Genomic DNA, 18,689 nt, shown 5'->3' on the forward strand with positions numbered 1-18,689 from the left:
TTTTTTCAAGGAGCTCAGAGCTCCCACCTCTCCTCTCTGTAGCCCTGCAGGCTGGTTCAGAGCTCCCACCTCTCCTCTCTGTAGCCCTGCAGGCTGGCCCTGTGGGGACTGACCTCACTTTTTGGGACTAGTGGACACTGATTCCCTTTGGGGCCTGGTGGGCACTGATGTTCAGATGGCAGGTGATGCCCCAGGGTAGGAGTGAATAGGGCCGAGGCAGAACTCTTAGGCCCCATACACCCTCCCTCCCCCAGGGCCCTGAACCAGACTCCCCTGGGCGATGTCACCACTGAATGTTTGGCCCTGGAGCGTGCCCAGCGCCTGTGATTGTATCTGGTTTCCTGCTCTCCTTTGGGAGAAAGAGTTTCTCTGCAGGAAGCAGTTTAATAGTCTGAAAGCCTTACTTCCTCGGTCTTGAGATCCAAGTTTCCAGTTACAAGTGGCTGAGATCCTTGATAAGGGGGGAGGCAGGAAGGACGGAGACCAGAACCACGAAATATCACTCCTTCTCCACCAAGGGTGAGGGAAGGGGAGGGGGAGGATTCAGCCTGACTATCCAAACTACAAGACTGCAGAACGATTCGGGTGCCAGCCCTGCCCCAGGACCTGACGACAGGTTCAGGACCTGTCCCAGCTCTCCGCGTCTCCCTGCTCCCAGGCCCGGTGCCTCCTGAGCACCAGGTGATGGGAAACAGAGACAGTCAGGCCTGAGGACCCGCCCTAGCCTCAGCAGTGGGTGGGGGATTTGTCACCCCTGCCCCAAACAGATCATCATGGAACCTTTTCCAGACCTACCCCTCTCTCTTCTGAGCCATTCTCAGACCTCTGATGGCAGCTCCTCGGGGTAACTCTGCTCACTTCTCCCTGCTGCAGCTTCACCCGAACATCCTCAAAACCAGGAACCCAGAAATCACTTTAGGGGTTTACAGCTGAGACCATCCTTGCTTACACAGCAAGTGAGGCAGCCAGCTGGGGGCCAGAGAAGTAACCTGGACATGAACGACAGGAAGCTGCCTCCTGGGGGAGGTGGCGTTCCTGGGGTCCGGGGCTGCACGTGGCTGGTGGAAGCTGGAGGCAGAACCAGAGAAGAAAGGTAACCGCTGCCTGAGCCTCGCCTAGGACACACAGCACTTCGGTGGTTCCCCTGGACCCAGCTGGCCCAGGGGCTGGGGTGAGAGCCTGCAGGGGTCAGGCCCACGGTGAGGCCAGCTGGGCAGCTGGGAGGCAAAGCCGAGGATGACAGCTTCAGGACCAGCACACTGCAGTCTCACTTGTGCAGAGACAGAGGGGCTCCTCTCGCCGTGCTGGCCCACCAAAGAGAATTATTTAGGGCCCCCATGCCCACCCCTCCCCACCCTTCTCTTTCCTCTGCCAGTTGTGTCTTCACCAGCCTGAGTGCCGTGCTGTGTTCGCCACCTGCTGACCCTGAGCTTTCCCCGTTCTAAGGAGGCTTATTGATCAGGTCCTAAAAATCAGTCTCCAGGGAAGAGCTCTCCTCTGGGGCTGTAGCAGGGAGAGGCCACTCCTCTGTGCACAGTAGGGCCTCCAGCTGGAAGTGATCTCATCCATGAAGGGACTATTCATGAGGCAAAGGACCGGCGAGGAGCTCGGGCATGGAGGGAGACACGGCTCTCTGGGCTGCAGGCTGGAAGCCTGTGGGGAGGACGATTCTGGCCAGGGGAGCCCTGCTGGCCCGCAGTACACAGGGGACATGCTGGGGCTCGGAGCTGCCAGGCCTGTGCTGGGGGCTGCCTGGGAGCCTGGTGGTGCCTGCTCATACTTCTCATAAGAGGCCCTATGTTACAAAACCCAGGCAGGGGACCCATAGCCGTCATACTCAGCAGTGGGTCCCCTGGAGCTCCCGTGCAGAGAGGAATGAACCAGGGAATGAGCTTCTGCTGTTCTCACCTGATGGTCTCTAACTGATCACCTCAGCTCTGGTTCCCTGAGGTGGATCCATGCTGGGCAAAGCGGGGCAGGGAGACTCTGGGAATGGCACCCCCTCTGCTCAGTGGTCAGGGTAACCACCCGAGTGAGCTGGGCGATTCTTTCTCTCACCTGGACACCCAAGCCCAGCGGCAAGCTGTTTGCCCATCCATGGAGACATCTCAAAGGCACAGAGAGCCCCGGTTCACGGCTGCCAGCGAGCACCCCATCCTCACCTCCTGCCCGGTGGCTGAAATAGCCTCCCTTCGCGTTCCCCCTTTCTCTGCTGCACTGCGGCCTCCACACGGCAGCCTGCGTTCTTTTAAAAGCAGGAACTGGGTTATAGCACGCCTCTGCTGAGAATGACTAACCCTTTCCTGCCTCTTAGCCCTAGGCGACTGTCCCTGACCACCTCTCTAGCTGAGCTGGCCTCTCTCTCCTCACACTAGCCCTCCTGGTCCTCAGACCCCCTTTACCTGGCTGTCCCTTCTGCCTGGAAAGCTCTGCCCCAGGTCTGTGCCCGACTGGCTCATGGGGGATCACCTAGTTCTGGCTCCTCCTCTCCTCCTCAGAGAGGCCTCCTGCCCACCCAACTCAAGTTGGCCGGACGCCCTGCACACTCACACGGTACCTGGGGTCTTGAGTTGGAAGTGACACCTCAAGGGACTCAATGGGCCTTTCCACTCTGAATGCTCTGACTGGTTCATTTGCATGTCTGTTACCTACCTCCCTGCCTGTAGGAGGGGACTGTCACCAGAGCCTGTTCTCTTCCTATTCCCAAACCATAGCACCTGGTCCCTGGCACCTGGAAGGTGCTCATGCCCATGTTGAGTGAATTAAAAAGAGAGTGCTCCAGCTGCCCACCCATCCTAGCAGGAGCAAGCCAGCCCCTTAAATGCCCAGGCTGCATGTGCATGGGAACAGGGCACGCCAACAGCTACCTCTGAGCTACTCAGCCCAGGGAGGCTTCCCAGAGCAGGTGAGGCTTGCCTTCAGGCCCTGACCATGGCTCCCAGCTTCTGCTCCAGCCCTGCACCCTGCAAGCTTTCCTGTCCTTTCTATTCCAGAGTGACAGAGCTGGGTCCAGTGTGGGTTTTGGACTTGGGCACATCTCTATCTCAGAAGTTTTATTTCTGCTCCTTCCTGGTTGCGTGGCCTTGGGCATGATTCCTAATCTCTCAGAGTCTAGGAAGCGAGAACAGAAATGGTTCCTAACTCAGGGCTGTGCCTCGGGTCAGCAAGATTACATTCAGAAAGTCAGTGCTCTGCACAGAGCAGTAGGGCGTGCTAGCTGGTCTCAGCTAGATCGGATCTGCTATCCACCATTCTTATTTTTGAACTCTGCCTTCACTCAGCCCCCGGGATCTCTGCCCCCCCATATGACAGCCCTGAGGGGAGTCCTAGGAAGAATGGCCAGCTTCCTCTGCCCAGCACTGTCTGGACGCAGGACTCCTGGCCCTCCTCCCCTCGCTTCCACCACTGTAGCACGCTGACTTGCTCTGCAGCAGCGATGATGCAAGACCCTTTTCTGTTCAGCCAGGCCAGCTCTTGGCAATGCGGAGGGGCTTAGCCATGGCTGTCCCCCTTCTCCTCAGGCAATCCTTTTCCCTCCTGGGGTCTCTACCACCCAGTTGCTCTGGGTACCCCGTGTTCTCATGTTATCACCATCAGTAAGGTGGTTCCAGCCAATAAACTACTTCATACTATGGAGCTAGTGTTTTCTTGGCTTGTAAAAGTAACATGCAGATGGGCTGACCCTGGTGATGCAGTGGTACTGCAGTGCTATGTACGGCTGAAGCCACATGGCAAGGTCCCAGGTTCGCTTCCTGAGGTCTCCCTGTGTGTGCAGGACTTGAGCCCGTGATCTTGGCTGGGGGAGGTGGGGTGGACTGTGGCATGAAGACCCATTGGAAGTGCCTGTTTCCTTCTCTTGGAAGAAACAAATACACTTACACACACACATACACACACACACACACACACACACACAGAGGCCAACTCTTAACCCAAAAGAACGGCTTTCTAATGGTGGAGTTTTATGCACCAGATGGGAGACACTGGAGAAGGTGGTGCTCTCTGTGGTCCCTTCAATTATGTCCTTCTTTTTTTGAGAAAGAGACTTTTGGTATAGGGCGGGTACACTTGTCAGAGAGACAGAGACAGAGAGACAGAAAGCAAGAAATCATCTCCTCACAGAGGATGGCCACCCCACCAATCCCTTCTATTCCATTCTCTTCTTGGGACTTTGGTATGCACGTACACGTGCCTAGTGTGAGTTTCAAGCCACCGGGTCTGAGACTTGAACCATGGTCGACCATATGGGAGTCTAGCGCCTTAACCATTATGCCACCTGCTGGCACAGTTCAATTACGTCTTTAAGGAGCAGTCTGTACTGCTTGCCTGTGGCCAGGGCTCCACTGGGTTTCTTATTTTTAAAGTTTATTTTATTCATTATAGGGCTCATGTCTGCACATGAGAGAGAGAGAGAGAGAGAGATACCCTTGACAGGGTCCTATCGCCCTGCGAGAGACCCTCATCTCATCCTCTTTGCCTTTTCACACCATTTTGCAGCTACTTGGCCCTTCAGGATCCTGGACTCACGCACTTGTTTCCAGGCCGACTCGAACTCAGGATCACCACGTGGCCTCCAGCACTGCAGTTCAGTTTGCTACCGACTGTGCTACCAGGCTGGCCCCACTTGATGTTTTAAGTGTCCATTCTGTGCACCCACTTCTGTGTCTGTCTGAGACTGACACCCCTAAGAGCAGCCATCTCTCTGGCTAGTTCCCAGTACAGCCCCCAGGGGTGAGGGCTGGGGTCTTGACTGGGAAAAGACTTCCTTGGATTCCAGAGGCACCTTTCACACGCCCCCACCCCATGCATGCCCAGGACTCACAGTCCCCGCTTCCCGTTCCCACATGTAGGGAGAGGTGAGTTTTCCCCTGGCCCTGGAGCAGCCCTTCCTGTGAGAGCCTGCCCCACCTCTGCCGAGGTCCTGGGTCCAGCCCTTTCCCACCAAGGAGAAAATAGCAAGAAAAACAGATGGGAGCTGATACCCTCTGCTGCAGGGTCTGCTGGGATGCAGTCCCAGAGGAGCCCTAGGAAAGCTTTAACCCCGGGGTCCAGGCAGCTGGGGAGGCCCGGAGGAGGGGGAGCGAGGCACCTCTCCACCTGGAAGTCACCTCCTCCCTCTCCCCAACCTGGGACACTGTTAGCATCCACCTCTCCTCCCACCTCTCCTCTCTTGGTAGGTCGTCATTGCCCAGATGTGGGTCCCAGACTGGACCCCTCCAATCCTCAGGCTAGACAGCAGCACCAGCGGTCTCCTGGCCTACCACCTATGTCTTGAACAGGGCCCAGCGTTCCCCTTTTAAAGCACTCAGGCAAGAACCAAGGCAAGGGATACGCTCCGTCTCCCAGGTGTCCCCATCTAGATGCCCCGCAGTCAGTTGGCTCTCTGGAGGGAGCTGGGCCCGGAGTCAGCAGTCCTGGACATGTAGGTTCCCAGTGTGAGATGGGTCCTGTCATTTGCAGTGCTCACCACAGGCCGGTTACGGGGCTTCCCTGAGACATGACTGCAAGGGGCTTCGTTAGCAATAACTGCCACTTGAACAGTAGATGTGACAGCAGTGTAGCAGTGAGGGGACAGCGCCTGGCCCCATCCTTCCTTCTGCAGCTATAGCCCCCTATGGTCCTGCTGGGATGCCACCCAACCTGTGACTGCCAGGGTAGTGTTCCTTGGCCACCTCTCGATGGACCCATCCCCTCTCTTCTGCAGAGACTCATGCCCAGAACTCCTTCTCTGTCTGTGGATACTGTGCGGGAGCACTTTGAGATCATCAGGAATAAGACCTGAGCGAGAGGTTTCCATAGCCCTTAGGTGTGTTTGCTGAGCAGGACTTTGTCTAGGCGTGACTCGTCTAGGGACTTAGCAAGGGAGTGCTGGCACGGCCACAGGGCACTTGCACATGTATGATCTCATTGGATCCTCGGCCTTTGAAGGGTCCACTGTCTCATTTCACAGAGGAGGATCAATCAGGCTTATTGCAGGCCTGGGTTCCAAATTTTGGTCTCTAAGTTCTGGTGCCTGCACCAAGCCTGGGTATTCTGCCGAGGAAGCCAGAGAAGGGACTAGGCCTCACTTACAGCAAGAGAGTGAGGATCAGACTTGAGAAAACTGCAGTGAGGCACAGGTGAAGTAGTCAGCTCGCGGGACCCATGGTGGGCTGGGACCCAAGACTCCTTCGATCACAGAGCAGAGGTGGGGTGTTGCTCTGAAGGCTCTGGAGTTCTGGCGTCCTCTAATTTCACCACTGGGGTGATGGAGGGACAAAAAAAGATGTTTCAGAGCCCCTTCTGGATAGAGTGGGGAAGGAGCATCTGGCTTTTCCCACCCCTGACCTGTCACGGTGCAGCTGGGTGCCGGTGGGTAGGACAGAGCCCAGAAGTGCTGCCCATGGCAGGGACAGCAAGCATCAACCCGTGAAGGACAAAGCCACAGGTTCTGCAGGCTAGGGACAGAGGACAGCGACAGGCCTCCCTACCACCCGGTCTCAGGAGCTGTCCCAGGCTCAGGAGGGTACCCGTCTGTCTCAGAAGCTGCACTGGAAAATCACAACTCGGCAAGCTGCTGCTGCTCAGCTGGCACCTGGGCACAGAGCGGGCCTCCGGCCCTGGCACTTGCTCCAGGGCTGGTGTGTGGGCAGTGAACAATGGCTGCTGACTACCCAGGTTTAAAAGAAACTGGGGAGCCCCCAAGATGTTAAAACCCTCAGCCCTCAGTGAGGGGGAGAAACATCACTCTGGCCATGGGCAGCCTTGTCCCCCATGTGTCATCTAAATGCTTTCATCTTTTTGTTTTCTTCCTATAGGGAACATGCATTTGCCAGAGACAGAGAGAGGGGAAGTGAGAAATCACCCCAGGGGGGGGTAGCAATGTCCTAGTCCCTTCTCCTTCATTCTCCTCTCAGGATTTTGGGCCTGCATGCATACAAACCCAGCCTGTTTTCCAAGCTGCCGAGTCCGGGATTCGAACCTCGCAGCCAGCCATGTGGGTTCCAGCCAGCCTCACCACCATGCCACTGGCCAGCCCAATGCTTTCACCTTCTGTGCATGTCATGACAAGGAAAAGGTTGGAAAGCTCTGTTCCTCGTCATCTCTGTTTATTCCCTTCCAAGGCCAGATCACGATCTGTAGTCCCTTATCTATTTCGTCATGTGTGTCTTCACCCGGAACGTGAGCTGTGTAGAGGAGTGATCTTCAGCTTCCCAGCAGAGAGCAACACCCAGCACAGGAAGCTCTGCTAGGTGTTTGTGAATGAGTGCACCCGGGCATGCATGAATGCATGAATGAAAGTGTCTGGAATGCGGGAGATGCTCAGTGAGCCTCAGCTTCCTTTCCTGAGACTTTCCCAGTTAGGTTGGGGGTGCAAAGCTGGTTCTTGAGATGGACTCCTTAGGAGCTAAGCACTGACAGAGGTAAAGAGGGAGGTGGAGAATGGGGTGCTGGCAGGAGAGTATGGGACAGGGCCAAAAGAAGGGGGGTGCGGGAAGGTTCTTCATGGCAGTTGTATCAGCTGGCCGAGGGGAGGCACGTCTCATTAATGACAGGGCTCTTTTGGCCAGTGTAGGCAAGGGTTAGGAAGCACAGGATGGCGCTGCCACCTCCCACGTGGCCTCCGTCAGATCTCTTTCCTCAGTAACTTCTTACCCCACGAGGGCTGCCAGGAAGCCGTGACAAGGTCACCAGGGGGATGGATATACCAAACACACATGGGTGATATTTACTTTGGTTATTTTCTTAAATCTTTTCTTTTTCTTTCTTTAAATTTGTTATAGGGTGTGTGTGCTTACTGAAGACAGAGACAAAGGGAGAGAGAGAGAGGAGGAAAGTGAGAAATCACCTCCCAGGGGAATGGCCACGCCATCATCCCTCCTCCTCCATGCTTCTCTCAGGATTTGAGGACACGCACACATGCCTGGCCTGGTTTTCAAGCTGCTAGCTCTGGGGCTCGAGCTGTACATCGGCCATGTAGGATCCAGCCGCCTTAACCACTGTGCCACCTGGCTGCTCTTGCCATCTGCTGGTCCCATGGTCTTGATTTTCTGAAAACTTCTCAAGGAGGTTCTATGTTGTTATTTTGGAGAGATTTTTGATATAGAGTGCATGCGCTCACCAGAGAGACAGAAAGAGAGAAATCACCCCCAGAGGGGAATGGCCACGCCACAATCCCTTCTCTTCCATTCTCCTCCTTGGGCATTCACCACTTGTGCCTGGTGTGAGTTTCAAGCCTCCGGGTCCAGGACTCAACTACGTGGGAGTCCAGCGACATAACTATTACACCATCACTGGTCTCTGTGTTCTGTTATTCTTTTTGTCATTAACTAGGACCTCCCTCTGCAGGAAAAATGAGCCATGGTTTCACAAGCTCTGCCTTAAATCTTAGATCCTGAAGACTCAGCCCTCCAGCTCTGACAGGCACCTTCCACTCATTGGGCATTGGGTGGGCAGGGGCCACCCCTTAGGGTCTCCCAGGGCTGGGTAAGCCGGGAGGGGCGCTCTGTGGCAGCTGGGAGGTCACTCCTCACACTCTGCCCTCCTCTCTCTCAGGTACAAGACGGTGGTGACCCCGCGGAGGGCCGCGGTTGCCATTGCTGGCTGCTGGATCCTCTCCTTCGTGGTGGGGCTGACGCCGATGTTCGGCTGGAACAATCTGAGTGTGGTGGAGCGGGAGTGGGCGGCCAACGGCAGTACGGGGGAGCTGGTGATCAAGTGTGAGTTCGAGAAGGTCATCAGCATGGAGTACATGGTCTACTTCAACTTCTTTGTCTGGGTGCTGCCCCCTCTGCTCCTCATGGTCCTCATCTACCTGGAGGTCTTCTACCTGATCCGCAAGCAGCTCAACAAGAAGGTGTCGGCCTCCTCTGGCGACCCGCAGAAGTACTACGGCAAGGAGCTAAAGATCGCCAAGTCGTTGGCCCTCATCCTCTTCCTCTTCGCCCTCAGCTGGCTGCCCCTGCACATCCTGAACTGCATCACCCTCTTCTGCCCCTCCTGCCACAAGCCCAGCATCCTCACCTACATTGCCATCTTCCTCACGCACGGCAACTCGGCCATGAACCCCATCGTCTATGCCTTCCGCATCCAGAAGTTCCGGGTCACGTTCCTGAAGATCTGGAATGACCATTTCCGCTGCCAGCCCACACCCCCGGTTGACGAGGACCTCCCCGAGGAGAGGCCTGATGACTAGACTGCCTTCTGCTCCCACCAGCCAGAATCGGCGGGTTGCAGCCCAGCCCTGGGCTCCCACTGTCCCACCGGTCCCCTGAGACTTCCCTAGCTGGACCGTGGGCACCGGAGGCTCTGACGAGATGCCCACAGAGCATTGCCCGTCCTCAAGGAGTTCTCAGCGCTGCCTCTCTGGGTCCTGGCTGGGACTTGGGAGGGCAGCTCGTGGGGAAGGGGCCTGGTGCCCTAAGGTGAAAGGGAACGTCCTGGGTCCACCTGCCGACCATTCGGAGCATCCCGGCCCTTCAGAGCTGGCCAGGCCCTGGGAGGTGGCCGAGGCTGCGAGGGGCCATCTGACTGGGGAGAGGATGCTTGGGCTTCTGCGGTGGGTCTGTGTCCGTCTCAGGGGCTGGTACAGCCCTGGGGCCAAGGTAGCAAGAGGCAAGTATCCCCTCCAAGGTGGAGGAAAGGGGAAACAGGAACATCGTGGCCCTGCTTTCTTACCGGTTCTGCAGAAGGTGGGCAGGGCCGGCTGTGGGCAGGGCCAACTAAGGGCAGGGATGGAGGAGCCTAGTCCCACCTCCAAGGACCTCCTGGGCCATGCCAGGTGCCTGCTCTCCTTGCCCGCAGCTGCCCAGGATTGTGCTTAGGAGAAGAGGGAAGAGTGGGTCCAGAAATCTTTCCCGACACTTTGTTCTCCACCAGCTGAGTGGAGGTTCCTGCCCAGGGGAGCAAGTGTGGTGAGGTAGGAGCTGGCCTCGAGCAGCCAGCAGGCGGCAGCACTGAGCCCTCTGTCTCACCCGGAGCTTCCTGAGGAGGCGCCCAGAGTGTAACTACCTGTCATCCAAGCTTCCATTCCCCGGGACCAGTGTAAGGCCTGGACTCTCCTAGGTGACAGTCTTCTGCTGGGCCTGAAGGAGAGGAGAGCCCCAGACACACCAACTATGGGGGCATTCTGCCTGCCTGGGGACAGGGTGGGCACAGGAAGGGGTCCTTCCTCGAGGACCCAGTGCTGACACACGCTCCTGGATGACACATGGCGGGCTGGAAGAGGCCAGCAGAGATGCCCTCCTGGGAGCGCCGGGGAAGGTCTCACTGGCATTTAAATACCTACATGTCCTGGTATTTAGCTGCGTTCTCAGGGGCTTCAGGAGCTCTGCTGCAGACAGGGTCTAGAACTTTGGGATCTGGGGAAGGACTGACCTACCCCCTGCCAAGTCTGGAGCCCCTTTTACAGAGGTGCATGGAGGTGGGAGGGAGTGATGGTGGTTGTCATGTTGATGGATTCTGATTGCAAATATTGACTCCAGGCCTTGACTCCAGGCCCTTCTCTCTGTCGGGGGTGGGGTGAGGTGGAGGTCATGTCCCCTGGCGCCAAAGGGAGGCCCACGTGACTAATAAAGACCAGGAACCCTGGAGAGCACACGCTGGCTGCCAGCCCCGCCATTGTGGGGCGTAACAAGACTGCGTCATCAGGGAAGCAGCAGTAGGGGGTGGAGGGACAGGGCAGAAGTGGGGGGGGTATGGAGGTGTTTGCAAGGAGCACATTCCAGAGAGGGTGTCTGTTCCTATGGTAACGCACTTGGGTGGCAAACCCGGAACCTGACAGCAAGATCCCAGAGATTCACGTGTCTGGGAAAACCCCCCATGACATCTTGAGATCCCTCCTGCTGGCACCTTCCTCATGGTGACGCCGTGCCGCCCCCTTCACAATGACGCTCGCTGCAGAGGCCCCACTCTGGAACACCACACCCTTCTTTATTTGAGTGCATCTGGCCCAGGGCACAGCTCTGTGGGTGCCCCAGTCTCTGCACCTTCCAGGCCCCTCTGTGCCCAGAAGGCTGGCCCAGCACCTGCAAGGCCCACCCCATGGTTCCAGACTCCAGCCTCTGGGGGACTGAGGCCCGCAGGTACCAGGGGCAAGTCCATCAGCCGTCGCTATGGAGACGAGAGGGTCTTGGGCATCCATGGGGTTTGATTCTGGGCTGGGGGTCTGGCCCCTCAGGCCCGCAGCACCTGGCAGAGGACGTGCAGCGTGAGTTCTGCCCTCCATGGTTCTAGATGCTTCCTGCTTATGCAGAGCCTCAGGACTGCAAGGGACGGGAGGCAGGGCAGGGGCTGCGGTCCTCCCTGCTCTGATCAGGACTCAGGCACAGAAAACTCCCGTGCTTAAGGCCACTCAGCGACTCCCATCCTGTGACCACCCGCTGAAGCACCCTCTCCAGCTCACCAGCAGCGCCTGGCCCTGAAATAGTACCGTGTGTCTGGGACGTGTTAGTGCCTGACTGCAGACTGGACCCAGAGCTGACCGCCAGCTTCCCTCCCCCGCAACCTGCTCCCAGCCTCCTCTCCGCTTCCACACTTCCCTAGAGGTATCGGTGTGTCGGGGGAGCAGGTCAGCCATTCACCTGTCTCCTTGTCACTGCCTCCTCCAGCCGCTCTTCAGTGTGTGGCCGAGGCTGGAAGAGATGCTGCACGTTAGAGCTGGGCGGAGGGCGAGGGCGAGGGAGGGCCCGGCCAGGTGTCCTCCCCACACTGGGCCAGCCTCCTTCCTATCAGGATTTGGGGGCATGAACACACATGTGCCAGGTGTGTTTTAGCTGCTGGAGCCACAGTCGTTATTAGGATCCTGACCTCGACCCTTACTCCCTTTCTCTCTGGCCCTGATTTTCAACCCTTAGCTGCATCTGGTCTAGCTGCAAAGGGGTGGCCCTGCTGTTCACCTTTGACCTCCAGCCGGCAGTCCACTGATGCCTCGCCCAGCACATTGACGGCCTTGCAGGTGTAGACCCCGGAATCAAAGGGGCTGGGTTTCCGGATCTCCAGGGTGCAGACGCCTTGCTCTGAGAGGGCACGGTATTTGGGGTTGCCCTCGATGTCCATCTTGTTTTTCATCCAGATGATCTTGGGCTGGGAGATATGGTCAGAAGAGAGCCGGGAGGGTGTGGGCTGGGCTGGGCTCTCAGAGGCCATCCTCAGGCTTCAGGGGAGATTTCTCAGCCCTACTCCGCATCCACCACCCCGCCAGGGCATAGCAGCTGGCCCCTCACCTTGGGTGATGCTCGCACACTGCAGAACAACTGGGTGCTATAGCCAGGTGTGGAGGTGTGGTCGGCCAGGGGCTGGGTGAACGAGGGTGCTTCGGAGAAGTCTCGCTCAATAAACCCTTTAGGTTTGGCAGCAATATCTGGGTTTGGCGGAGAAAGTGGGGTACGCTTGAGGTGACGGAAGTGGAGGAGACCTCTCAGGGCTGACTGGAGAGCAAGGTATGGCTTGTCTGCAGGGACCTGAAGATCGAAGTGTCGAAGAGGCAGAGGAACGCTGAGGCCGTGCCCGGTGGGTCAGGGCAGTGGGTGGAGAGGAATGGGCAAGAAAACCAGAGGCAAAATGGCCTTGGTCAAAGGTGGGACTAGCAACTCTGAAACACTGCAGTTCATCTCTGGTTTTAGAGACCTGTCTTTTCCTTCCTTTTTATTTATTTATTTATTTATTTTTTGGAGAGATTTTTGCTATAGGGCGCGTGCGCTCGCCAGACAGAGAGAGACATACAGACAGTGAGAAATCATCCCCCCATGGGGGATGGTCACGCCACAATCCCTTCTCCTCCATTCTCCTCTCGGGATCTTGGGAACGCACGCACACGCGCCTGGCGTGAGTTTAAGTCACTGGGTCCGGGATGCGAACCACAGTGGCCTACATGGGAGTCCAGCGACATAGCCATTACGCTAACTGCTGGTTCCCCTTCTTTTTAATTTTTGTAATTGCCAGAAGACACGGGAACTCACCAGAAAGAAGGAAGCTGGAGCATGTGTCGGGGTGGGAGGAGAGTGTGAAACCACTCCCCGAGGGGAATGGTCACACCACAACCCCCTGCCCTCCATTTCTCTCTTCTTTCTGGATGTTGGGCATGCATGCACACGTACCTGGCATGTTTCTCAAGCCACCAGGACCAGAACTCAGTGAGTGCCTTAACCACCATGCCACCAGCTTCCTCACTCCCCACCTTTTAACTTAATTTAGTTTTGTTTTTATTACTACCAGAGGGTTGTGTGCTTGTCAGAGAGAGAAAAAGAAAGCACCCCCAATGGAGTGTGGTCACTTCACTGTCCCTTCTTCTCTAATCCTCCTTCCCATCAGGATTTAGGGGCATGAACACACATGTGCCAGGTGTGTTTTTCAAGTTGTTGGAGCCAGAGTCAAACAACAGCCGTGTGGGACCCAGCTCCCCTACACTGCAGTAGGGGGCCAGCCCCTGGCTCTTCTTTTTAAAAATTCTTGCCAGAGGGCACATGCACTTGCAGGGAAAGGAGGGGTGAGAGAAAATGAGAAAGTACCTCCCAGACGGCATGACCCCTCTCCTCTGTTTCTCCTTTTGGGACTTTGGGCACATGCAAACGTGTGTCGAGCATATATTTCAGCATATATGCTGGGCGTGGGACTCAAACTGTGCAGTAGGCCATGTGGGATCCAAATGCCTTAACCACCACACCACCAGTTGGCCCTGGCTCTTCTATTTTAAACAGAAATGGCTTCCTGGTTCTGTCCAGCTCAAGCTGGTCTTACAATGAGTGCAGTTTTCAGAGCCCCCGGGGGCTCAGCTGGTGGTGGTGGTGGAAGGGCACTCAGGGCAATGGAGGAAAGGAACCTGGAATTGCCGTTTGCTGCAAGGGGGTCAGGTGGCTGGGTGGAGACTGCAAACCCTCGTATTTCCCTGGTCATCTGAGTGATGTTCTCTTAGGATTGGAAGGTGTGGGCTTGCAGCAAACCCGCCAGGGCCTCTCTATCCAGGCGCACGCTGCCTGTCAGAGCAGTTCCCCTGGGAGGCTGCGTGCAAGGCCTGATGATGGGCGATGTGGCAGCCCCATGCATCTGCAGGACAAGCGCACAGCCTCCTCAGGGACTCGCCCATTTGCATGGGTTTGCTCTGCTGTGTTTGTCAAAATCATTCAACCCCATCCGGTACTTTATAGTCACCGTGTCAGGATGTGTGCGTGTGTGTGCACGTGTGTGTGTACACGATGCACGTGCATGACTGTGGAGTGGGAGGGCAGCAAGTGTTTTAGGGACCAGGCACCCAGAAGTCCTGAGAGAGGGCTGGAGTCAGCAGGACCAGCCCTAGCTTGGGTTCCGGTCAGCCCAGCTCGACCCACCTGCCTTCTTGATGTGGGCGAACTCCTTGGTGACAGCGGCGGAGTCGCTGAGCCCGCACAGGTTTTCCGAGAAGACCCGGAAGGAATAGGAGTTGCCGATGATGAGGTCGGAGATGGTGCAGGTGGTTGGGTGGTAGCGCTCCAGCACCGTGAACCATTGCTGCGGAGACCCCAGCCCTGTCACCTTCATTTCACCCCTCCCCCTCTGTTCTTGCCCTCCCCACTTACCAGGAAACCCCTTCGTCAGGAGCCTCATCCCATGTCCCCTACCCCAGGAGGCTGAACCATGCAGCTTTGGGCCAAATGGTCTTTGAACTGGGAGAAGGGGCCCTTGGGTCACTCAGGTGACCTCTCTGGGGTCGTCCAGGAGCCTGATTACCAAACATAGACCTGCAATGTGCTACCTTAGCATCTCCTGGGGATGCCTGGGACATGCAGAAGCCCAGCCCACCCCAGGCCCACCGAATCAGACCCTGCAGCTCAGCAAGAGTCCCACATGCCTCGCATAACATTGAGATGAGAGGAACACGACTTTCGGCTTGAAAGGCCTCAGGGTGCCCAGTCCAGCTGTCCTTGTCATCTCCAGGAGGAAATGGCTCAGAGAGGGACACTTTGCCAAGGGCCACATCAGGGGCCTGGCTAGCGGCAGTTAGACTAGAACTCACTGGGTGGTCCTTTCTGCTGCCATGGCCACGTCCCACCCTGCCTGCTCTCTGCCCCAGCAGGCCTCACCCCTGTCTTCTTGTCCGCCTTCTGCACTGTGTAGCCCAGGAGCTCAGTGTTGCCCGTGTCCTGGGGTGGCGTCCACTCAAGAGCTGCGTTGCAGCCCCAGACGTCCAGTAGCCTGATACTGCTGGGGGGCCCAGGCTTCTCTGCAGGAGCAGATGTGAAGGGTGGTGAGCGTGAGGGCTGGGTACCCCCGAAGTCCCCGTACCCAAGTTGTGGGTCTGGCCACACACCCTCAGCCTGCCCCATTGACTATCAGCCTCCGGGGGAGGTGGAGGGCCCCTGTCCCTGAGGGGGTAACCCTGGCTTCTGGGCCACCTACCAATCACCAGGATGTCGATGGCTGCCTTAGCCTCTAGGCCTTCCAGCTGCACGGTAAGCTCGTAGCGGCCTGAATCGGAGCGCTGAGCCGAGCGGATGAAGAGGATGGAGTCCTGGTCCCCAGTGCGCACACTCACACGCTGGCTGTCCAGGGCATGGCTGTTGTGGGTCCACGAGGCCTGAGGCTTGGGCTTCCCCTGGCAGGGAGGCACCCAAGGGGTGAGTCAGGGAGGGGCCAGCTTCCCCGCCCCAGCCAGCTCCAGGGGTCTCATTACGAAGGGCACCAGAGGCTGGGGCTGCCTAGAACCGCATCCTCAGGTGTCCAGCCTGCTCTCCTGCCATCCACAGGGGGGAGAATCACAACCCAGTCATGTGCTCTTTATGTGGGTCCAGCGGGGCTGACCGGAACCCAGGGAGGATGAGGCCATGATGGGACCCAGGAAGATCCACAGGGACCCTGACATTTCTGAGGCCCCCCTGGCACATCTCAGATGGGGCTCTGGTTTCCATACAGGCTCTTACCCATGGTGGAGCCATGCTCACCTGGAAGGGGATTTGCAGGTTAACTGCCTGTCCCACCTGGCGGATATAGGTCTGACGAAGATGGCGGGGGACGCGGATCTTGGGGGCCTCTGCATTAAACAAGAGTCAAGACTCAGCACAGCAGTGGGGTGGCTGGCTACACGCCTCCGAGGCAGGGAGAGGGGACAGCTGGTGACGGCTGTGGCTGGGCAGAAAGGGCTTTGGAGGGCGTGTGGCTAACTGGGGCTGGCTCCTTGTGGGAAGGGTGAAGCTCTCATTCCCGAGGTCTAGGGACCCAAATCCCTTAAGGCCTTAGGAGCTGAGAGCTGGGAGGTTCCAGGGAGGTCAGGGCCTCCATGGTGTGAACTAGTCGGCATCCGGGGCACTCCCTCAGCCTGGACCCTGCCAGCCTGGGATTTGCCCTGCAGCCCAGGCATTCCCAAGCTCCAGCTGGGCCCAGCTGGCTCTCTGCCTCCCCCTGGTGGGGAGCAAGTGCGGCACCTGTCGGACTCCCCTGGGAAGGAAGGCGAGCCTCTTCCTGCCCAGCCAGCGCCACGACCCTGGCCAGCCCAGGACGTTCAGAGAAGTCCTTGTGAACTCCCATTTGTCCGTTCCTCTGCCTCCAGGCCCCATTGGGAGGATTAGGACCTTTCCTTCCTAAATGAGGCCAGAGCAGGTAGCCCCTCTTCATCTCATCACCTCCCACGATCGTTTTCCTACCCAAGGTCTGATTTCACTCCCGGCTAGGGTGCAGAGCCACCTTCCTCACCACCACCTAATCAGGTCAAGCACCAGCCTCTGGCACTCCCAGTGAAACTGCAGCAGCCCTGCCGCTGCGTCCTGTCGGACTCCCCTGGGAAGGAAGGCGAGCCTCTTCCTGCCCAGCCAGCGCCACGACCCTGGCCAGCCCAGGACGTTCAGAGAAGTCCTTGTGAACTCCCATTTGTCCGTTCCTCTGCCTCCAGGCCCCATTGGGAGGATTAGGACCTTTCCTTCCTAAATGAGGCCAGAGCAGGTAGCCCCTCTTCATCTCATCACCTCCCACGATCGTTTTCCTACCCAAGGTCTGATTTCACTCCCGGCTAGGGTGCAGAGCCACCTTCCTCACCACCACCTAATCAGGTCAAGCACCAGCCTCTGGCACTCCCAGGAAACCTGCAGCCCCCCTGCCGCTGCGTCCTTGGGCGGGTGCTGGGCGGGCACTGAGCTCCTCAGCAGCAAACAGGTGGCAGCAGTTGGCTGGTGGCATGCAGGGTGGGGGCAGAGGAGACGTGAGCAGGAACACTGCGTCTCCAAGGATTAGCTGAGCAGGCACTTGGCCTGGGAGCTTCAGGCGTGGAATGCTCTAGGGGCAGCTGCAGGGGGCCAGGAATGCTGAGCAGCTCCAGGTGGCCTGGGAGGGACAGCTGAGCAGCCGAGGCTCCTGGACAAGGCCCTCACACTGCCCTGCCTGCGGGGAGCCTGGCCGGGTCCTGCTTATTCACGGCCTCCTCTCTTCTCTCCAGGAAATCTCTCCCGCCAGAGGAATCTGAATGGAGAAGTGGGTGCTGAGCCTGGCTGGGCCTCAGGGGCCTCTCAAAGTTTATGCTCCCTGGGGCCCCCGGGGGAGGGTCCAGGGTGCTCTTCACCAGGAGGGCTCCCTGGCACCTTCGGGCTGGAGTCCACGGGTGCACACAGCGGCTGTCAGATGGGCCATGTCTCACCCAGATTCCAAGCCGGGAGTGTCCTTGGGTCTTAATAAACCACCCAAGAAGATGCCCTGCAACCCGGTGGAGCCTGAGGGTCCTGTGTGGGCATTGGATTCTGAGACTGCCACTAAAAGGCAGGGTGGCCTCGGGGGAGTTCTGGGGTTCTGCTCAGCTGAGATGGAGCTGCTGACAGTCTGAGCCTAAGTGCCTAACTCCGTGGCTCTCACAGCTCTGCGACCACAGAGATGGGCACTTTCTCCACGTAGCCTCGATCCCTCCTGTGGCCATAGTACCCTTTCCTGCCAGAGACCTCGTCCAGAGCTTCGGGGTTCTGCCTGGCCTCTGCCAGGAACTGTCTGTCCCCCTGGTGGAGGGACAAGAAGGAAGGTGAGGAAAGCCTCAGGGCACCCGCTTGCCCATGTCTCTCTTCACCTTGGGGCCCTGCACTGTCCCCAGAGACCTGAGATCAAACCGAATGACTCATTGCCATTAACAGACTGAAACCCGAGTGGCTCTGGGAGGGCCGAGGGCAGGCGAGAAGCTGATGTGCCCTGAGAATAGAAATATTAGCAATGGGCACTGCAGCTGGCCTCTAGGTCCCCAGCAAAGCGCTGCTTCCTGGGGATGGAGAAGCCATCGCGGGCATCTTAGGGCCCTCTTCTTCCTCTCACTAGGGCCGGGGGGAACCAGGGCAAGCAGGGCCTCTCTCTGTTCCAGAACCTTTGGGAGAGTCTGGAATCCGGGCCATGGAGGCATCAAGAGTAGAGAAGAGGAGGGGCTGGAGGACTCTTAGCACTGGGACCCCGAATCGGGTGACCCAGGGAACTCGGGGCTGGACATCTCAGGGAAATAGCTTCTTGTCCATTTGCTGAGACCCCTTGCTGCTGAGGAACCTGGAACTTTCCAAAGGCAAGATGTGCTAGCGTGTGGCATGTGCACGTGGCTGTGGAAGGGGAATGGACGCCATCTCCCTCTGCCCACAGAACTCAGTTTCTCCACTGGATGAGCTGCCTGGGCCGGGCCGGGCGGGGGCGAGGGTGCACTTACCGACGTGCTCTCGGATGTGGACAGGCTGGGCCAGCACGGCCGGTGGGGCCGACCCCGCCGAGCTCACCCCCGGCCCGCGCCG

At 57.9% G+C, this 18,689-nt stretch overlaps 2 protein-coding genes across 4 annotated transcripts in view; one reads left to right on the forward strand and one right to left on the reverse strand.

Annotated features, from left to right (window-relative positions):
- The window catches only part of ADORA1 (adenosine A1 receptor), a 36,792-nt gene extending 26,221 nt beyond the window's left edge, over positions 1-10,571 (forward strand). For all 3 annotated transcript variants that reach the window (XM_006159165.3, XM_014591949.2, XM_027776015.1), the window contains one exon: positions 8,536-10,571. In XM_006159165.3, coding sequence (XP_006159227.1) covers positions 8,536-9,175 — 640 coding nt within the window. In that variant the 3' untranslated portion in view covers positions 9,176-10,571. The remainder of the gene's footprint in view (positions 1-8,535) is intronic.
- A 130-nt stretch (positions 10,572-10,701) lies between these two features.
- Positions 10,702-18,689, reverse strand: part of MYBPH (myosin binding protein H) — a 9,661-nt gene continuing 1,673 nt past the window's right edge. The window contains exons 4-12 of the mRNA XM_006159167.3: positions 18,608-18,654; positions 15,894-15,982; positions 15,352-15,547; positions 15,036-15,175; positions 14,304-14,463; positions 12,204-12,340; positions 11,877-12,063; positions 11,562-11,612; positions 10,702-11,169 (exon numbers count right to left, since the gene is read on the reverse strand). Coding sequence (XP_006159229.1) covers positions 11,596-11,612; positions 11,877-12,063; positions 12,204-12,340; positions 14,304-14,463; positions 15,036-15,175; positions 15,352-15,547; positions 15,894-15,982; positions 18,608-18,654 — 973 coding nt within the window. The 3' untranslated portion in view covers positions 10,702-11,169; positions 11,562-11,595. The remainder of the gene's footprint in view (positions 11,170-11,561; positions 11,613-11,876; positions 12,064-12,203; positions 12,341-14,303; positions 14,464-15,035; positions 15,176-15,351; positions 15,548-15,893; positions 15,983-18,607; positions 18,655-18,689) is intronic.

The sequence above is a fragment of the Tupaia chinensis genome, unplaced genomic scaffold (assembly GCF_000334495.1).
Source record: "Tupaia chinensis unplaced genomic scaffold, TupChi_1.0 Scaffold000627_1, whole genome shotgun sequence".
NCBI classification, from domain to species: Eukaryota; Metazoa; Chordata; class Mammalia; order Scandentia; family Tupaiidae; genus Tupaia; species Tupaia belangeri.